We start from the raw sequence: 20,501 nt of genomic DNA, 5'->3' as shown, positions 1-20,501 counted from the left end.
AGCAGAGAAGCCCCAGAGCCCCTCTGACTGCAGAGGCCGGATGGGTCCGCCCTCTAGGTAGGGAAGCTGGTCACTTCGTAGTTGCTGACCCTGCATCCCCTCACCAGTGTCCCCCATCAGCACTTGATTTTTCAGTCTCCTTTTTCTATTTATTTTCTTCCTTTATCTCTCCCCTCACTGCTCCACCCAGGCTTTCTCTCCCATTTTCCTGATACCAGGAATTTTGAACAAGGTAAAATGAGAAGCAAGAGGAATTCCTGATTTCTAGGAATACATTGATAACTGTCACGTGTGTTGTAAATAGAACCTGCTTGGACTGTACACTCCATGCCTAGAAGCTTAGAAGAGCATCGCTCTCAGGGCAGAGTATGACAGTAGCTCTCAGGGTGGGCTGCCCTGGCTATGTGACCTCTTGGCAGACATCTGCAGAGGCTCCTGCTCCAGGTTCATCCTCCAGCCCCCCCAGGGCAGGAAACGATCAGATCAGAAACTGACAATGATGATGTTGGGTGTGCTTGTGGGGGGCTCGGGGAGAGCCGAGAATGCTGCTAGAGCTCAGGAGCTCCTGACAAAACTCACCGCCAAACTTGGGGGAGCCCTTGTTCAGAGGAGACCCCGCCTCCTGTAGGGCCCCAGAGCCCACAGGCGGAGTCCCCAGCACTGCAGGCTGAAGACACACAGGGAGCGCACCCTGTCCTGTCCTCGATGGGGGCCTAGAGACTCACCATGACCCCAGAGTCCAACAGTTTTGAGGGTAGGTGACAGCGCCCGATACTGACACTGCTCTGGTGGCCTGTCCCTGACACGCTGAGATCCTTTTTAAAGCGCAGCATCGTGCTGTTTGGGGCCTGTGCTGTAGCCTGACTTGCTGGTGGTGTAGACGAGGCTCCTCGCAGGCCCACCCTCCATGGAGGGTCTGAAGGGACAAGAGTAAGAGCCATCAACGTTGTTCACAGAGATGGGGGACCCTGCTCAGGTTTGGGAGGCCAAACAGCACATCACAAGATCCACATCCCACTGGCCATGCCCCTCCTAAGAAGCAGGGCCACCCTGGGCCCCATTTGCACCAGTTCTGAGCACCAGGCTGAGTTTCCTCTGGAGCAGCAGCTGAAACTGGCCCCAGCCCACACGCCCTGCCTTCCTGGCCTCCATGTGTGCACCTCCCGTTCCCACCACCTGTGCGGCACACGTGTTTGAAGCAATAGAATAAAAAATGTGTTTCCTTCCCTGCTGGAATATATAAACAACCAAGTTTTCCCGAACTCCATTCTCCTGCCCTAGACACTCTGCCCTCCACGGAGGTGTGGCGAAGGCTGGAGATGAACGCACTACGGTGAGGACTGGCAGAGCTCTCATAATAAACATCATTAAGTAAGAAACCAAGCCTGTCTGGGTCTCTTCTCCCCCAACCCCTTTCCTGTGGGATTTGATGAAAATAACAATGAAATGCCAATTTAACAATCAAAATCTTGGTGGTCCATTAGTTAAAAACCCGCCTGCCAATGCAGGGAACACAGGTTTGATCTTTGGTCCAGGAAGATCCCACATGCTGTGGAGCATTAAATAGCCCATGTGCCAAAACTGCTGAGCTCACGCGCTGCAACTACTGAAGCCTGAGCATCGCAACAAGAGAAGCCCACACACCACAACTAGAGAGTAGCAGTGAAGACCCAGTGCAGCCGTGAATATTTTTAAATTAAAAAAAGAAACTATAGCTTAAAATTATTTTAAAAAGAATGGAAAGACTAATCCAATTAGTGACTAAGAAAAAAAATCAGTGTAACACTATCTTGATCTGTGTTGTCCAGTTCAGCTAGTGTGTAGCTGCTGCGTTGACAGCATGCATGGAGAACTGCTGCTGCTGCTAAGTCGCTTCAGTCGTGTCCGACTCTGTGCGACCCCATAAGACGGCAGCCCATCAGGCTCCCCAGTCCCTGGGATTCTCCAGGCAAGAACACTGGAGTGGCTTGCCATTTCCTTCTACGCATGGAGAACATCTCATCACAAAGTGTCAGACACACCGCAGCTGTAGCTGATCCAAACTGTTTCCCCTTCACTTCACATGTTAGGGCCTCGTGCCTCTTCCTGCAGCTGAGAATGACTGGGAAGTGCATGGTGAGTGGAATTGGTGGGAGTAAGGGACTGGGGGATGTTTGAGAAGTGAAGTGTGGGTCCACTTTGACCAGCTTCAAAACAGCAGTCTGTTCTTTCTGTGTCCTTGAGAGCCATCTCTGGCCACCCTGAGTTCTCACAAAATGAAAAACATCTGGGACTAAGAGGTTTGACTTTCTTGAGGCATGGGGCCAATGGCTTCCAGGAGAAGGTGTGGTAACAACCTAGAAAATCTGTCAGGAGCCCTGGCTGCCAGGCCTGGCTGACTCTGCCCCCAGCTAGCTCTGTGCCCCCTGCCCTCTTCAGTCTCCCCTGCTGTGTACAGATCACCAAGAGGGTGGGACACCATTTCTGAGATCCCAGCATAGGTTCTTGACCTCATGCTCCAGTTGAGCAGAAACAGGCACTCCCCTTTGGGACCTGGCCAGTAGCCGTTCTGGGAGTTTCTGGTCTGCACTTGCCTGTGGGTTTCATTTTGGAGTCGAATCACTTCATTTGGAATGTCATTTTTTCAGTCTCCAACTTGTGCCACGGGAAAGAGAGTGGAGATGACTGGATCTTGGTTGAGGAAGAGAAATGTATCTCCCAACAACTCGCTGCCCTAGAGATCCTTTCTTCCAGAAAAGGTGCCTATCTTGGACACCTCGGTGGTTGTGGTCCATGGAAAGGGGGACATCACACACCATCTGCAGCCTCGGGCTCACGATGGTCAGAGGGGACTCGGAAGCCTTTATCTCCAGTAGCTTAAGGACAAGCGGACCAGTTTTGGCCTGCCCTTATCCATACCACCTGGCCATATGCCTACTTCTGTCCCTGGACCATCCTGGCATTTCCACTGATTCAGGAAGGGCACCTGGGCAGAAGCCACAGGGAGTCAGGAGTCTGAGTTTGTCCAGGATGACGTCGGGCCCTCTTCACCTTTGGACCAGGGCCTAGTGCAGTGCCCCCCTCAAGGTTTGAAGAACAAGTGAGGGGGACCTTGAGAGATTAGGAATACTTTGAGTTCAGATGAAACACGACACCAGAGATTTCCAAGTTTCTGCTTAAGTGCTGCGTGGAAGGTGGGACTTGAAAGGTGTTGGTTTTAGGATTTTCTGGTGGCTTGGTGGAGACTGGGCCCCTAATGCAGCACTTGCTGGCTGCTCTTCCCTGGACCACCTGTGTTGGCATCATCTCAAAGGCTTGTTGGAAATGCAAACACCTGGGTTCTATCCATACCCACTAAATCAAGTCATCTGGGGCTAGGGCTCAGGCATCGATTTTCCATAAGCAGCCCCCTGATAACCAGGGGCTGCTGGGACTGGGAACCAGATTGCCCGTTCTGCATCCTCTTGGAAAGGGTCTGAAGTCCCTCCTGACAGGAAACTGGGCTCCAGGCACTTCCTGGAGCATGTCAAACCCCACCTCCAGCCCCAGTTAAGAGTGCTCAGTGGAGCAGCCAGCTCCACCCTCCCCACCCCAGCTACCTGTCAGACTTGAGCCAGCAGCCAGTGTGGCCAGAGTGCAGGCAGGATTTCCTGCCAGGAATTGGGCTACCTGGCCATGCCCTGGGTGCTCTGGCCCAGGTGGCTGACAAGCAAGGGGCTGCCCTTCCTGGGTGCAGTGCAGCTACAGAAGCGAGAGAAGAGGGGACCTCAGTGCGAGCAGTGGCGGGTAAAGTACCTGATCTTCCCTGGGGGTGTGGACAGAAGTTCTGGGAGCCCAGTCCGCTGTGGAGACTGGGGCCAACCCCGGGAATGCATTTGGATCTGGGCCAGGACCAATTCGCTCCATATTACCTGGTAGAGCTTGGAGAACCTGGCCAAACAATAATCTTGAAAATGGTCCCATCTGCTTAGGAAGTGGAGGGCGAGGTGATGTGACACTCGCAGCTGGTTGGGTTAGCCTGGCTGTAGAGTTGGGGGGTTGGTGGTTGAGGGGGTGGTGAGAGTGAGGGGCTCGCTGGGGTCTGGAGGAGAGTCTCACTCCTGGGCGGCTGCAGTCTGCTCTACTGAGCCCAAGCTGCCCAAGTCTCCTTAGTGACTTGTCAGACCAGTACCAGCTGCATGACTCTAGGTTTCCCTTCACCTCCCACCCCTTCTTGGGCCATCGTTTAGCCTTTGTCAGGAGCTGGCGGGTGCAGCTCGTCACAGTTTTCTCTTTTGATAATCTCCTAAACACTTTACTCGAGGTTTCACTTCAGCTGTTCAGCTATAGCAGCGTTACTATAGTCAGGAGAGCCGCATGCTTGTGGTGCACAATAAACATAATTACTAAAGATAATTAGTTAATGTATTAAACACTTATGCTGGGCACTTTGTATGACTTCTCATTTAAAACTCACTATAACCCTATGAGATTATCATCTTAACACTCACTTTAGAGACAGGGAAACTAAAGCACAGGGAAATGAAGTTACTTGCCCAAGGTCATTTAGCTAGTCTGTAGTACAGCTTCGTTTTGACCCTGGCCTGACTGATTTCAAGGTCACATTCATCACCAATGGGCTCAGCTCCCAGTGCTTCACCTGCCCAGGCCTCCTGGGTTCCTGGCACAGGGATATCAGTGACCCTGGGCCAGGCTGCCTGATGCTCTGTGATGGGATGAGGGAAACCTGAGGTGGGCCCCACAGCTGGCTTCCTGGAACTGAGTCGTTCTGTCCTTTCAGCGGGAGACCCACCCCTTCTATGACCTCCAGGTGAAGGTGCTGAGGGCCAAAAATATCCAGGGCACAGACCTGCGTGAGTGACCCCTAATGCCACGCTTTCTCCCTTCCTCTCCCTGGGGCCTCCCCAGAGCTCAACAGGGGCTGGTCAGAAGTGCACATGCGTATTTAGAGTCTAGTGGATGGAGGTCTGTCTGGTGAGGGAGCCCAAGGGCCAGGCAGCCAGGAGCTGGAGGGGAGGGGAATATGCAGACCACTGACTCCTCCCTGAGTCTAGCACATGGAGCAGTGCCAGCCTGGGTGAGCGTGTGAGGCCCGCTGCTGCCAGAAGTCACTGTCTGCTCTCTAGGGGTTTCCATTCCAAGGCTCACGCTGGGCGGGAGCTTGGAGCTCGTTCTCTGCATCAGGCCCTTTCTGGGGATAGGCTGTGCTGTCACATAATCTCTTCAACTGGTCACCACAGAATCTCCATCCTGTTTAATGGGAGGAGTCTCCCTGGTGGAGATGGAGTCAAAGTCAAAGACATGGGCTCTCCCCATCCCAGCCTGCTCCAAGGGCAGCCTCCCCTCCCCTCTCTGCCCTTCCTACCCAGCCCCAGCTTCCTCCAGGCAACCTTTCCTGCCATAAGCTAGAGGCTGAGGACCCCTGTCCATCCTACCTACAGTGTCCAAAGCTGACTGCTATGTGCAACTATGGCTGCCCTCGGCATCCCCCAGCCCCTCCCGGACCAGGGTGGTGGCCAACTGCAGCGACCCCGAGTGGAACGAGACCTTCCACTACCGGATCCATGGTGCCGTGAAGGTGAGGGCTGGGCTGCGGAGGGGGAGGTCTCCTCCCAGATGCTTGCCCTCTGCCCCGTCTCAGGTCCCCCCCTTTTGACACTGTCCCCAGAATGTCCTGGAGCTCACCCTCTATGACAAGGACATCCTGGACAATGACCAGCTCTCCCTGCTGCTGTTTGATCTGAGGAGCCTCAAGCCAGGCCAACCACACAGACACACCTTCCCCCTCAGCCAGCAGGTGAGCCGCCCCACCTGGGCAGGGGGCGCAGCCCGAGGAGATGAGGAGCTGGGCACAGGGGTCTCCAGGTCAGCATGGGCCAGGCCTCCAGGACAAACCTCCTCCATCCTGCAGCCCTGGTCCCACAAAGCTTTCCTGCAAACACTCCTTCCCTGAGTGAAGCCAGCACGTGGGCTCCTCGAGGGGATGGACTCTGTGTGTCTCTGTCACTCATGAATCCTCAGTGTCTAGAAAATACCTGCCCACAGCCTTGAATGGATGGAGCTCCTGGTGGTGATGCCACTACCCCTGGGCCCATGAGCAGCCACGACAGCAGTCTCCCTTCTAGTCCCTGGAGCTGAGTAGGACTGGGGGTGGGGGGGAAGGTCCTGAAGCTCTGGGAGTACTTCGAAAACTGGTGCTCCCTTGCTCCCTCCATGTAGGAGTCACACGAGCTGCAGGTGGAATTTGTTTTGGAGAAGAGGTGAGTTCCAGTGGAGCCCATACCCTCCCGTTTAGGCTGAGACCCTCCCAGCTCCCAATTACTAGGTCCTGCGCTGACCTGGCCTGAGACGGGAGGTCCTGATCCTGACACCCACCCCTACCCCAGACCTGCCCTGCTCCCTAAGTTCTTCAACTGCTTTGGTTACATTATTATAATAACAGTCATCTTGAGGGATTCATGTGTTCCTTGCAGCCAGGTGCCTGCACCTGAAGTCATCACTAATGGGGTCCTGGTGGTGAGTAGGGGAGACCAGTTGGGGGATCTTCAGGGCTTGGGGGGGCTTTGAGGAGTCCATGACTGAGCCCATCATGCCCACTTGCCTGAAGGGCACTCAAGGGGAGACATGCGGGGAAGGCATCTCCAGGGACAAGGGGGTACCTTGCCTCCACCTGAGGGAATAGCCCAGAAGACAGCCTTCTCTCCTGGGCACAGCACTCTGCTCACTCAGGCCCCTGGCTTCTGAGACTGCCAAGGAGCCACTGGCTGGGGCCCCTCCTCTCCTCCCGCTTTCCTTCCAGGGGCCACTGCCTCTGAGTCCTGGGAGGGGGTTGTGGCAGAAGACCCCTGCTCATAAGGCACAGGCCCTAGGAAGGATGTCAGGTCAACCTTTCCCCAGAGAGCCCTCCATCCCTCTCTCCTGGTTCAGGCCCTGTTCAGGGCCCCATGGATGCTCTGGCTCCCACAGCCCTCTGCTTTCCTCAGGCTCAGCCGTGTTTGAGAATCCAGGGCACCCTCAGGGGCGACGGGACAGCCCCACATCTAGAGCATGGTGAGTCTGCCCAGGGGCCTGGGGTCTTGCCTTCTCTCCTGGGGGATTGGAGGCTGCTGGTTTCAAGAAAATGGGTCTTAGGCAGAAAATCCTTAATCTTTCATTGCTTAAAGCTGACCAAGGATAAAATGGATTGCCTCTGAAAGTAGTGAATCTCTGGAAATATTCAAGTACTGTGGCTGTATCAGTTCAACTACTGATGTACAAAAAATACCCACAAAATCTCTGTGGCAGACACATCTGGAGTCAGCTGGGGCAGGGCTGATCTAGGCTGGACTTGGTGGGGTGACCTGGCTCGGCTCCCATGTCCCTTGTCTACCTTCTGTGACCAGTGGACAAGCCCGGGCGTGTCCTGAAGACATCTGCAGAGGTGCAAGAGAGCAAGTCCAGATGAGCAAGAGCTTTTCGAATCTTTGGTTACATCACAGCCACTCACTAACATTTTGTTAGCCAAAACAAGCACAAGACTGATTCTAAGTTGGAGGGCGAGGAATACAGTGGCTTCTTTAGTGGGAGGAATTGAGGTCACATGGCAAAGAGTGAGACCTCCAGAAGTGAAGAACTGGGGCCATTGCGGTCTGTCACGGAAGGCAGGCACTCAGGAGGGGGCCCAGGTGTGGGAGGGGAGCGGAGCCTGTGTGGCAGCTAAGGTCTCTCTGACGCTGGGAGTCTGGGCCTCCGGGCGAAGTGCTGCCCCAGTAACATCAGGCACTTTCTATGAGTCAGGCACTGGGCTAAGCATTTTATAGTGTTTTATTTTTGAATCCTCACAACAACCTTGCAAAATAGGTACAGTCATTACTCTCTTTTAATTCATGAGACGGAGGCTCAAAGAAGCTTGCTTAAAGTCACACAGTCAATAAGTGATGGAGTAGACCCGGGCCCAGGTCTGTGACACCCAGGACCTGTTTGCTCCCCCCACCACAGCTTTTATTGTTTGTTTCTGTGAATAGTCCATGTTAGTCTCAGCTTGAAAACTGTGGTGTGAATAGAAGTATCGCTTATTCTTTAATTTCCTTCCACCCCTGCTCGTGTCAAGTCTCAGGTCTCATTTGGTGCCAAAGAAGGCATATAGGGAAAGGGATTCCATTTGAACCTCTGCTCCTGAGTGTTTGGGATCTGGGGCTCTTTTGTGGGTCTGTCTGGTCCCCTCTTCGTGGTTGTCGTTTGTAGTTCTTTCTGTCTGGGGTCTTGCTTGCTCTCCAGAAAGCTGCAGAGTCAAGGGCAGGCCCTGCTGCTCCTGGGCCTCCAGGCCTCTCCCTGCCTCCTTCCAGGCTGGCCTCACCCAGGCAGGGCCAGCTTTCCTCTGCTTCCCCAGTCCTGTCCTCTCTGTGCCATGAACCCACGTCCTCCTCCTACCTCCCCTGCAAACCCTCTCTGTTCTCACAAGGTATTATGCTTCAGAAAAAATATGCAGCTTATTTGCTTTCTCTCTGGCCACAAACCTGCCCCAAAACAGTCAACAGGGCTTGAACAGGGTAACAGAGGGGAAAGTACCTGTTGAAAACTGGTAATTAATGTAATAATTAATATAGGATCATTATAATATGAGGAGAAGGCAATGGCAACCCGCTCCAGTACTCTTGCCTGGAGAATCCCAGGAGGAGCCTGGTGGGGTGCCGTCTATGGGGTTGCACAGAGTCGGACATGACTGAAGCGACTTAGCAGCAGCAGCATTATAATATGATCCTATATATATATTTAAAAAATATGTTTTATACCAGGCTTCTGAGGTGGTGGTGGTAAAGAACTCACCTGCCAATGCAGGACACATAAGAGACTTGGGTTCAATCCCTGGGTCAGGAAGATTCCTCGGAGGAGGAATTGGCAACCCACTCCAGTATTCTTTCCTGGAGAATTCTGTGGAGAGAGGAGTCTGGCAGGCTATAGTCCATGAGGTTGCAAAAGAGTCGGACACAACTGAAGTAACTTAGCAGGCACTCATGTTATATTGGAGAAGGCGATGGCACCCCACTCTAGTACTCTTGCCTGGAAAATCCCGTGGACTGAGGAGCCTGGTAGGCTGCAGTCCATGGGGTCACTGAGAGTCAGACACGACTGAGAGACTTACCTTTCACTTTTCACTTTCATCCATTGGAGAAGGAAATGGCAACCCACTCCAATGTTCTTGCCTGGAGAATCCCAGGGACGGGGGAGCCTGGTGGCCTGCCGTCTATGGGGTCACACAGAGTCGGACACAACTGAAGTGACTTAGCAGCAGCAGCAGCAGCATGTTATATACTTAATACAATAATCTCAAAATCATCAGCCCCATAAGCCCTGAGCAGGAGCTCTTCACTCAATGACAGCTCCCAGTTCTGACCAGGACAGGTTATAGGACCCTGAGTGTCTTTTGTGATACCTTATCTGTGGGACACGGTGTCAGAGAGTGAGCAGGGTGATGAGCTGACATTTCCAAGGGGAAGAAAAGGGGAGTTGCTGCTGGGGTGCCACCATCATGAGCCACACACACCCCACCCTCACCCCCTCGCCTGGCACTCACCTGGGCCCTCTGCTCTCAGGCCCTAGGCAGATTCAGCTGGCAGTGCCTGGAGCCTACGAGAAGCCCCAGCTCTTGCCCTTGCAGCCTCCCACGGAGATGGGCGTCCCAGCCATGTTCACCTTCCACGTGAATCCAGTACTCAGCTCCAGGCTGGAGGTGGGCCTAGGAGAGAAGCTCAGGGTCCAGGTGAGTGACGTGGCCTGGGAAGGAGCGAATGACAAAATCAGTCCAGTTTGGACGAGGCCCCTTTCCCTCCACTCTGAGTGTTTTCTCTGCAGGGCGACCCGAGGGCCAAGGAGGAGTCCCAGACCAGCAAGCCTGGCATCCTGCTCTCATCTCTGACCCTAGGCCAGGAGCAGCAGTGTGTCGTGGCCCTGGGGGAGGTAAGGCCCTCTCCAGGTGCCTGAGGGATCCCTGCCTGCTCTGTCACCACCAAAAAGGGTCAGGGGGAGGAGGTCAAGATAAGGCCCGCCTGGGGCTCAGTCATAGTGTCCACATCCGGGCCACAGTTACCAGAGCAACCAGTGTTGAGTCCCACTCAGTGCTCTGGTGATGGGCCATTGTCTCTTCCAGGGCCAGGAGGTGGCCATGAGTGTGAAGGCAGAGATGAGGTGAGGCAGTGGGGGCTATTCTGCTGACTCAGCTCAGCTGGGAGTTGGGGGTGTCTGGTTCCTGTGGGGTCTTCCTGAGGGGTTCCCTGGAGTGTGCATCTGTTTGCTCCTGTGAAAATGGGTTTGGCTGGAGGCTCTCCTCCACTGAACCATCACCCAATACCCCACCCCCGACCTCATCTGAGGCAGCTCTGGAGACCTTGACCTGCGTCTTGGCTTCGACCTCTGTGATGGGGAGAAGGAGTTTCTGGAGAAGAGGAAGCAGCTCGTGTCCAAGGCCCTTCAGCAGGCTTTGGGGTTGAGCCACGCTCCCGATAGTAGCCAGGTATGGAATGGAGGAGCTGGGCCCCAGAGTGGCTGGGACCAATTCCAACTTCTTCCTTGAGAGGACTGACTGTGTGGCTAGGAGGTGACAGGAAGCATTGAGGAAGTGTGGGGACCAGCGGAGGAAGGCAGCCGGCCTGTTTGCCTGAGCTGACAGGCATGCTCAGGAGAGTCAGGACCCCATACATAATGGGGGCTGAGCAGCCTCAGCTGAGGGGGCTCTATTAGTCTGCTCTGGCTGCTATAACAGAACACCCAAGACTGGTGGCTCAAAAAATGGACATTTATTATCTAGCCTGGAGGCTGGAAGTTCCAGATCAAAGAGCCATCAGGGTTGGCATCTGATGAGGCTGCTCTTGCTGACTGTAGACAGCCACCTTCTGGCTGGGCCCTCACATGGCCTCTCCCCTGTGCATGTGCAAAGGTTTGGGGGAGTCTCTCTCTCTTCCTCTTCTTACAAGGACACCAGTCCTATGGGATGAAGGTCCCACCCTTATCACCTCACATAATCTATATTACCTCCTTGTTGGGCCTCCCACCCATCTCCGCGGGAGGCTGCAGGGGCAAGGACACAATGCAGTCTGTAAGAGTAGACAAAGAGATTTGGAAGCGGAGGCTCCGTGGGAGCCTGTGTCTGGGAGGCAGGGGGAAAGGCAGTGCTGAGGGGGAGACCTGGGGTAGATTAGGAACGAGCAGTGGCTTCCTCCTGTGCCTGGCGCTGACAAGCTGAGCAAGCCTAGACTTCTGGTTTGGTAATGCCTGCCCTGCACCTGGTCTCCATTCTGTGGGCAGAGGGTAGAAAGGGCACAGGCCTGCCAACAGGCCCTCTGCCTCCTCCAGCCCTCTGAAGGCACAGTGACCTTGTTGGAATGCAGCCACAGAGCATTTCTTTCAAGACAGGAGAAGAAAGGAAAAACAGGGAAAGGAACCAGAAGCCCCGGATGGAATGAACCAGACCTTCCTGGAAAATTTGAGGAGCCAAAAAGTTTCTAGTCTGATTCCACCAGGCCCCTCTGATCCTAAAAAGACATCTGGGCACCTCTTGTGTCTGGTCCAGGTCCAAGCCGCATGCTGGCCTTTGTCACTTCAGTTCTTATTCTCGGCTGGGGGTAACTTCATGTCCCACCCATCTAGGGGACATTTGTCACCACCCCCGGGGGAGGGGAGGGGGATGCTACTGGCATCTGCTGGGTAACGGCCAGAAATGTTGCTCAACATCCTATAACACACAGAATAAGTTCCTTACAACAAAGAATGATCTGGCCCAAAATCACCAACAGTGCCAAAGTTGAGAAACCTTGATTTTGCTGTTTTGAGCAAATCCAATATACCTCTCAGGTACATACTTTCCTGGTATAATGTTAAGAGCCATCTCTGAGGCTCTACTGCATCAGTTTGATAGCCTAGTACTTACTATTGGTATGATTGTGGACACAGTATCTAAACATCCTGAGCCTCAGTTTCCTCATCTGTAAAGTGGGGATGCCATTGGGTTGCTTTGAAGATTTGGTGAGATAACACAAGACTTTTAGACCAGTGTCTGATATGCTAAGCAATAACAGATGAGCAATAGTGGGAGTGAGAGAGTCAGTTCCTAGGCAGGTTGATAAGGAGTCTGGGGGTTCCCAAAGAGAGAGGGGTCTGGAATTCTCAAGGAGGAAGAAAGGACAAACTTTTTTTCTTTCTCCACATTCCTTAGGATTATATAACAATAATGTATCTTGCCTAAGGACAGTCTCTGGATTAAACCTTCTGTTATCTTAAAATGTAAATTATGGGAGTAGGTCTGATGAGGTCTTTACAACCTCCAGACATTCTTTGGATTCATTGGAGAGTATATAACTTCACTGTTAACACTAGCAAGCGGGTACTCTTTCTGCCCCCTTCTGATGCCTATGTCAGAAGCTTTCTCTATCTCCTTTATACTTTAATAAAACTTGATTACACAAAAGCTCTGAGCGATCAAGCCTCGTCTCTGGCCCCAGATTGAATTCTCCTCTGGGGGCCAAGAATCTTGGTGTCTTCGCGTGATTCAACAACAACCTTTCAGGAGTAGACGGTATCATGACTATCATTGTGCCCAGGTGCCGGTGGTGGCCGTGCTGGGTTCAGGAGGTGGAACCCGAGCCATGTCATCTTTGTATGGCAGCCTGGCTGGGCTACAGGAGCTCGGCCTCTTGGACACTGTGACCTACCTGAGCGGGGTCTCTGGGTCCACCTGGTAAGTGAGGTAGGGGCAGGACAAAATAAAGGAGAGCTCTGAAGGGGCAGGGGCATGACCTGGTGATCTGGTGAGGAGGAGCAGAAAGGGACAGAGTCCACAGGGCCCTCTGAGTGGGTGGTGCAGGTCAGTGCAAGGGATGGGGGAGGGGGTGACTCGCAGACACCCGCATCTCTCTATCCCCTTGCTATGCCTCCCTGTCCCTAATTCCCTCCATACCCAGGTGCATCTCCACACTCTACCAGGACCCCGCCTGGTCCCAGGTGGCCTTGCAGGGCCCTGTTGAGCGTGCCAAGTCTCGGGTGTGCAGCAGTAAGATGGGGGCAATGTCCACGGAGCGCCTGCAGTACTACGCCCAGGAACTGAGGATCCGGGAAAGCAGCGGCCACGGCACTTCCCTCATTGACCTCTGGAGCCTTCTCATTGAATATTTCCTGTACCAGGAGGTAAGAGATGAGTAGGTAATAAATGAACGTGGCTCCTGTCCACCTTACCCCATCAGCACTTAGTTCCACTAAAGCTTTCCAAAAACTTAGCGCCTAAGCCTCACTTCCAGAGATGGTGGTTTTGGTTGGTGAGTTGTCAAGCCCTAATTCAGATCTGCTTTGAAAGTGTCCTAAATGATTCCAACCTGCTGTTGAGGAAGAATGCCACTCCAGCCCACTGGTCAAACAGGCATGATGCACATCACCTGGGGATTTCTTCTGGAACTGCAGGCCCAGCAGACACTAGGAAGTGAGATGAGAGCTGAGTGAAGTTCTTAGGACCCTGGGGACCTATGGGTCCTGGCCCATTGCTGTGGGGCTGTTAGTTGTGAAAGTGATATCTTATTTCTAAGAAAGGAATACATGTTTTCTAGTGATTTACTTTTTAAAAGAAAGTAGAGTGGATTTTCAGTTGTTCCTTTAAAAATGTCACTTGACTCCCTTGGGTTCTGATGTGCTTTCTTGAATGGGAAGAAAGGGGGAGGGTGTTCCCACAGGCCCTGGAACCACACAAAGTCCACAGTGGCCTCCGCTTTGCTGCAGCCTAAAGCTTGTCCTTTCCAGAGTTGTCTCTAGATTACAACCCTTAGCAAGCGAAGTCTTGGGAGCACACCATACTGTGCAGGGTGGCACAGGGCTGTGGGAAGGGAACTCCCAAAAGGCCAAGCGGTCTCCCTTCTTTCCTGACCAGGAAAATCCTGCCAAGCTGTCTGACCAGAAGGAGGCAGTCAGCCAGGGCCAGAACCCTTACCCCATCTATGCCAGTGTCAACGTCCGCAGCAACATCAGTGGGGAGGACTTTGCAGGTGCCAGGGTGTGGGGACCTAGGGAGCAGGTAGAGGCAATGGTGGGGGCGGGTGTAAGAGGCCGGGTGTACAGGTGGGTGCCTTGGAGCAGCACAGTGGGCCTCCTGCACCCTGCTCTGGACAAGGCAAAGATTCCTGCTCTGGAACAAGGGTGGTGGGGAACCATGGGCTCCTAGTCAGAAGCCCCTAGTGACATTCCCTTCACTTCGGCTCCCAGAGTGGTGCGAGTTCACCCCCCATGAAGTCGGCTTCCCCAAGTACGGCGCGTATGTTCCCACCAAGCTCTTTGGCTCAGACTTCTTCATGGGGTGCCTGCTGCAGCTCCGGCCCGAGTCCCGCATCTGCTACCTGCAGGGTACGTCTAGGTGGGAGGGCTGGGGACAGGGCAGGCTCTGTGAAGTGGGTGGAGGGGTTGTAAGCACCTGGGGCCTTGCCTTTCTCCCTAGGTATGTGGGGCAGCGCCTTTGCAGCCAGCCTGGATGAGATCTTCCTGAAGACCTCTGGCCGGGGCCTCAGCTTCCTAGACTGGCGCAAAGACAGTGTGAACATCACAGGTGAGAGCAGAGATCCCCCAACCAAGCCCACCCCCAGCCCCCAATACCTCTTTCCAGCAACAGGACCCTGGCAGAGGCCTAAGGAATGAGGGAGAAGGACTTGGATGTCCCATTTGGTTCAGAGAAGTACTGAGAAAATATCTTCTGGCTTAGGGTCTCTGGATGCCCAGAGGTCTATAAAGAGGCTGGAGGATGGGGGGCCCATGTCAGAAAATGGAGTGGGAGCTGTGAGTGCTCTGTGATAAGCCTGTGCCTTTAAAATTCTCCATTTGAGCTTCAATTAGATCAATCTGGGGCTACTAGGCAGCTGGCTGATCCTCTGCTCACCCACCTCAGGGTTCCCCTTCAGCCCACTCTTTAAATGGCCCATGAGCTTCGTGCTACGTAGAATACCTTCCCCACCTTTCTTCCCTGGGTAACTTTTGCCCTGTTCTAAAAGTTCAGCTCAGACATTATTTTGTCAGGAGGCATCTCTGTTCCACTGCATCCCCCCCAGGTTGATAAAGGGTCTGACCGCCAGAGTCCCGTAGAACTGTATGCACATCCCATGTGGTCCTGACCTTAGGGCACTATCACCATTATGACCTCTTTATGTGACTCTCCCCGGTTTGCTGTGAGCCCTGGAGGGCCAGGGCCGGGCCTGTCCACCTCTGCAAACCCATGCCCGGCACAGTGGCCAGCATGGCATGTGATAATTGCTCAGCAGGGTGCAATTCTAACCGGAAGTTGCATATGCAGCTTCAAGCGTAGGTGGTATTTAATACATGCTGTGTCATAGGCAACTTTCAAAATGTGGGGACCATGAAAGAAAAAGTCATTTAAGTTTGGGAAGCAGTGGTCAGAGGCCTGGGAGTTGGGGTTGGGGAAGAGGAGGGGTATGGGGAGATGAAGCAGGCTTCTATGAAGCACAAGGACCACTGGGCAAAGGAGGGCACCACTTGTCACTGTATTTCACCCTCCCACCTCCATCTAGATGACTCCCAAGAGCTCCAGCTTCATGATCCAGGGCGGCTGAGAACCAGGCTCTTCACACCTCAGGGACCCTTCTATCAGGCTGTGCTGGACATATGCACCTCCCGGTTGACCTCAGCCGAGACCTCCAACTTCACCCGGGGCCTCTACCTGCATGAGGACTATGTGTCTGGCAGGGAGTTTGTGGCCTGGAAAGGTGGGTGCTGCTCTGGGCAGGGTGCCACCTACTGCCTGTGCCTGCGGCTCTCTGAGGCCAGTTCTGCCTTTTGACCGTGATGAGGGTTGGGGTGGACCTCTGGCTGCCCCGAGGGGTGGGCAGGGGAAGGCCTGTGTTGACCGTGCTGGGGAGGCAGGGCTGGGAGCTGAGATGGGAGACCCCGTGGCTGTCAGAGGCAGGAGGAGAGCTCTCGACAGAGAGGGGCGAAGAGAAGAGGGGTGCTGCAAAACGCAAGCCTTTGTCTTTGTGCAGATTTGCATCCAGACGCCTTCCCCAACCAGCTCACTCCCATGAGAGACTGTCTATACCTGGTGGACGGAGGCTTTGCCATCAACTCCCCATTCCCGCTGAGCCTGCAGCCACAAAGAGCTATGGACCTCATTCTGTCCTTCGACTATTCCTTGGATGCCCCTTTTGAGGTAAAGTGCAGGGCGGGTGGGGGATGGGTCTTTGCTACAGCAGCCTGGCTGGGCATTGAGGGATCGCCCTTTAAGGAGGGCCTGGGTTCTGAGCTGTGGGCGAGCACCTTTGTGAACACTGTTAGCAGTTCTGGTCTCCCCATCTGGAAGGTGATGGGGGAGAGTGAGAGTCAGGAGAGGCGGCCAAAGAGAGTCCTCGGGAGCCTTTATCCGGGTAAAGAGGAGACTGCTGTTCTGGCCCATGCTGTTTCTGATGGATTCCCTGCTTCTGTCTGGGCCTGGGTCTAGGTCTGCTGTCCCTTGGTTACAATGGTAACCACAGAGCCAGCAGGGCCCCCCCAGGGAGTCTCGGTCAGCGGCTCCCTCCAGCCGTGTGGGGTTTTGGAGGTGGGATCTGTTTCTGTTGCCTAAAGTCACTTGGCTGGTGGGAGGCAGAGCTGGCGTCGAAGCCTGGGCCTGTGTGAGTCCAGGGGGCCTCAGGTAGGGTCAGAAGTGCACAAGTCAGCATCCCTACTCAGGTCTTACAGATGACAGAGAAGTACTGCCTGGACCGAGGCATCTCCTTCCCCAGGATTGAGGTGTCCCCGGAGGACATGAAGGAACCCCACGAGTGCTACCTGTTTGCCAAGGCTGAGGACCCAAGCTCACCCATCATACTGCACTTCCCTCTGGTCAACCGTACCTTCCGCACACACCTGGCCCCAGGTGAGGGGAGCCTGGGGTCTGGGTCTGGTCCACAGAGCCCTGGGCTGGTGAGGGGGGTGCTGTCCCCAGGACGATGTATGAAAGCCTTCCTCTTGGAGGCCCCGAGCTGGCCTCTGCTTCCTGGACTCAGCATGCACATTGGCCCGGCTCCTCCTGGTAGGTGAGAGAGCTGAGATGGGGGCCCAAGCAGAACCCATGGAACCAGCTGGATGTCCTGGGGAGGTAGGCTTTTGGATTGGCAACTCCTAGCCACAGAGTACCCTAGCCCGGCCTCTCTCCATGTCCCATCACAGGTGTGGAGCGAAAAACGGCTGAGGAGAAGGCCGGTGGGGACTTTGTCATCAATGGGCCAGACACTCCCTATGGCATGATGAACTTCACCTACGAGCCCCAAGAGTTTGAGCAGCTGGTGGCCCTGAGCCGATACAATGTCCTGAACAATGCGGAGACTGTGCGGAAGGCCCTCCAGCTGGCTCTAGACCGGCGACAGACTGGGGACAGGACTGGAGGCTGACCCAGGCTGGAGCTGAGGGACTGGGACAGAGGAGGGACCCTGGGCTCCAGACCAGGGCTTGGTAGGGGGAGGGGCAGCAGACCCTGCGGGGCTTATGCTTCTCATCTCTTTGGAACCTGCATTGAGGTCCCCAGGACCTGGGGATGTTCCTCCAGGGTGCAATCTGGACTTTTGGTGGTCCCTTCTCCCCTGTGTTTCTGGGAGGAGGTAGTGTGTCGGGGAGGGGATGTATGGCAGACATGAACAGTTCTCATCTGACATTGGAGTGTGTGGAGGGACTCAGGCAACCATCGTGGCCCAGAGCGCATGCCAAACACAGAAGGACTTCACAGGGACCAGGTCTTCAGACCCTCAACAGAAGGGGCGCTGTGAGAGCTGAGTGCAGGTTACTGCCCTGAACTGACACCAGAAGCAAAGATGTGTCCATCCAATCCACACTTCCTGCAAACAGTCCCAGCCCTAACCATCCCTCCACGCCCCACTGCATCTGGATGCTAACGGCATCCAGAATAAAGGGGGACCACATCGGTTGCCCATCGGGGTCACTCACCCCAGGGTCCTGTCTGTTAATTCCTCTTCACCTCTAGCCTCCTCTGCCTGCCCCATGGCTCCCCACCCTTCTGTGCTCAGCCTCCTGAAGGTTGTGGGATGATCTCCCCTCCTGGCTGGGCTCCAGCTGGAGGTTCCCCACGCTAATTCCCCATCTTTGCTCTTTAAACTGGGGTCACATCCTCTTATCAGGTGTACAGCTGCCACCTTGAGCAAACAGTCTCACCATTCCCAGAAGTTAAATGAGTATGTCTAGAGGGCATACCCACTTATCGGGGCAGAGCAAATATGAACTAGCATGTGGCTCTGGCCTGTGAGCGCCTGTCAGCTGCCGGGGATGCGCAGGGGTAGAGAGCCCAGCTGGGAACTCAGAGCCTGGGCTCCCGCCTTTTCACAGGTGTGTCCTGCCATCTGGGCCATCTACTTCCCTCTCCCTCTGCTTATCATTTCTTCCGACCCACAAGGGACCCTCCAAACACCCGAAGCCTCTCCAGCACTGGCAGATTTCTGGTCTGTGGAGAGGAGATCCACAATGACTGGGCTTGGTGTGGGGGTCTTCAGGCCCTCTCCCTCTGGCCAGGGCCTCTGTGGCCTCTTTCTCCTCCTGCTGTCCCACCCGGTGCTGAGCTGCCTGGGGCCCTTCCATGGCCCAGCTGCCATACAGTAAGTCCCCGACACACGAACTTTCCAGTTGTGAACTTTCAAAGATACGAACGTGCATTCCATCAGCATCAGGCCCTAGTGAAACTGCAGCTTGCCTTCCATCTCCTAGTGCTGACCATCATTCCACTCCACTGTCTCCCACCTCCTTTTCCTCATCCAGTCAGTAACTCTTTTTGCCTGTTCACTCAATGCCCATCCCTGTATGCCAGCTTTTGTCGTGTACTTTTTAAGGTACTGTACTGTAAGATTAAAAAGGTTTTCTTTGTTATGTTTGTTTATTATGTATTATTTGTGTGAAAAGTATTATAAGCCTATTAGAGTACAGTGTTATATAGCCAATTGTGTTAGGTGGGTATCTTAGGCTAACTCTGTTGGATTTAACGTTCAAATTGGACTTACAAACATGCTCTCAGAATGGAACTTGTTCGCACGTTGGGGATTTACTGTACTCACTGCTCATTCAACAATCCTCTGCTGCCAGGACTACTCACTTTGGCTATTGCCTCTGCCTAGATCTGTCTCTCTCTCTCCCCTTCTCTCTCTCCCTCAATCACGCATGCACAGATACGCATGCTATCCAGGGCCCAAGTCACTATTCCTCTTTTAATCAGGGAACCTATGTGACAAAGCCTCACCTGTCCTGACTCTGGGAAGAAGACCCTAGTTCTGGTTTCCGACTGGGAGGAAGGTGTCTAGATCCCAGTGTGTGGCCCTAGCCTGGCCTTGGATCCGAGCCTCTAGCTGGATGGGAACCAGGAGGGCTGAGGGAGTTGGGCCTCAAAAGGGCCAGTGCTTTTTGCTGGTGTGGGGTGGGGCAGCTTGGGTCTTTCCTGCCTCCTCCCCAGGGACCATTGCTCCTCAGATAGGCTATCTGATTAGCTGGTGTTTGCATATCTTTTATGACTTTCTCCTTTGACCTCCTGTCTTCCTTTTGGTTTTATCTTTCTTTTTGTTGAAGTGCAAAATTGAATAGTTCTATAGTGGAGGAGTTCATCTTTCAGTGTCCTATCTTTTTGTCTTTTCATACTGTTAGTGGGGTTCTCAAGGAAAGAATACTGAAGTGGTTTGCCATTCCCTTCTCCAGTGGACCATGTTTTGTCAGATTTCTCCATCATGACCCATCTGTCCTGGGTGGCCCTACACAGCATGGCACATAGCTTCACTGAGTTAGACAAGGCTGTTGTCCATGTGATCAGATTGGTTAGTTTTCTGTGATTGTGGTTTTCAGTCCATCTGCCCTTTGATGGAGAAGGGTAAAAGGCTTATGGAAGCTTCTGGATGGGAGAGATTGACTAAGGGGTAAACTGGATCTTGTTCTGACTGGTTCCAAATCGGGAAAGGAGTACATCAAGGCTGTATATTGTCACCCTGCTTATTTAACTTCTACAGAGTACATCATGAGAAATGCTGGACTGGATGAAGCACAAACTAGAATCAAGATTGCAGGGAGATATATCAGTAACCTCAGATATGCAGATGACACCACCCTTATGGCAGAAAGCAAAGAACTAAAGAGCCTCTTGATGAAAGTGAAAGAGGAGAGTGAAAAAGTTGGCTTAAAGCTCAACATTCAGAAAACTAAGATCATGGCATCTGGTCCCATCACTTCATGGCGAATGGATGGGGAAACAGTGGAAACAGTGACAGACTTTATTTTTTGGGCTCCAAAATCACTGCAGATGGTGATTGCAGCCATGAAATTAAAAGATGCTTGCTCCTTGGAAGAAAAGCTATGACCAACCTAGACAGCTTATTAAAAAGCAGAGACATTACTTTGCCAACAAAGGTCCATCTAGTCAAAGCTATGGTTTTTCCAGTGGTCATATGTGGGTGTGAGAATTGGACTATAAAGAAAGCTGAGCGCCAAAGAATTGATGCTTTTGAACTGTGGTGTTGGAGAAGACTCTTGAGGGTCCCTTGGACTGCAAG

The 20,501-nt window shown here is 53.5% G+C and overlaps 1 protein-coding gene across 2 annotated transcripts; it reads left to right on the top strand.

Moving 5' to 3' along the window:
- The first annotated feature begins 473 nt into the window (after positions 1-473).
- Positions 474-18,840, top strand: PLA2G4F (phospholipase A2 group IVF). 2 transcript variants are annotated; one of them, XM_055537472.1, is made up of 20 exons: positions 474-2,115; positions 4,760-4,832; positions 5,421-5,557; positions 5,648-5,776; positions 6,199-6,239; positions 6,453-6,495; positions 6,963-7,029; positions 9,552-9,718; positions 9,811-9,915; positions 10,106-10,143; positions 10,333-10,468; positions 12,552-12,688; positions 12,912-13,134; positions 13,865-13,979; positions 14,197-14,334; positions 14,426-14,533; positions 15,507-15,701; positions 15,975-16,141; positions 16,660-16,846; positions 17,140-18,840. In XM_055537472.1, exons 1-20 carry the CDS (start codon positions 1,987-1,989, stop codon positions 17,358-17,360), a joined length of 2,556 nt encoding a protein of 851 aa, XP_055393447.1. In that variant the 5' UTR covers positions 474-1,986; the 3' UTR covers positions 17,361-18,840. The 2 variants fall into 2 exon arrangements, with proteins under 2 accessions (XP_055393447.1, XP_055393448.1); XM_055537473.1 differs by having other exon boundaries at positions 474-3,765.
- The last annotated feature ends 1,661 nt before the right edge of the window (positions 18,841-20,501 follow it).

The sequence above is a fragment of the Bubalus kerabau genome, chromosome 10 (assembly GCF_029407905.1).
Source record: "Bubalus kerabau isolate K-KA32 ecotype Philippines breed swamp buffalo chromosome 10, PCC_UOA_SB_1v2, whole genome shotgun sequence".
Lineage (NCBI taxonomy): Eukaryota > Metazoa > Chordata > Mammalia > Artiodactyla > Bovidae > Bubalus > Bubalus kerabau.
This window is presented reverse-complemented; position numbering and strand designations above follow the sequence as displayed.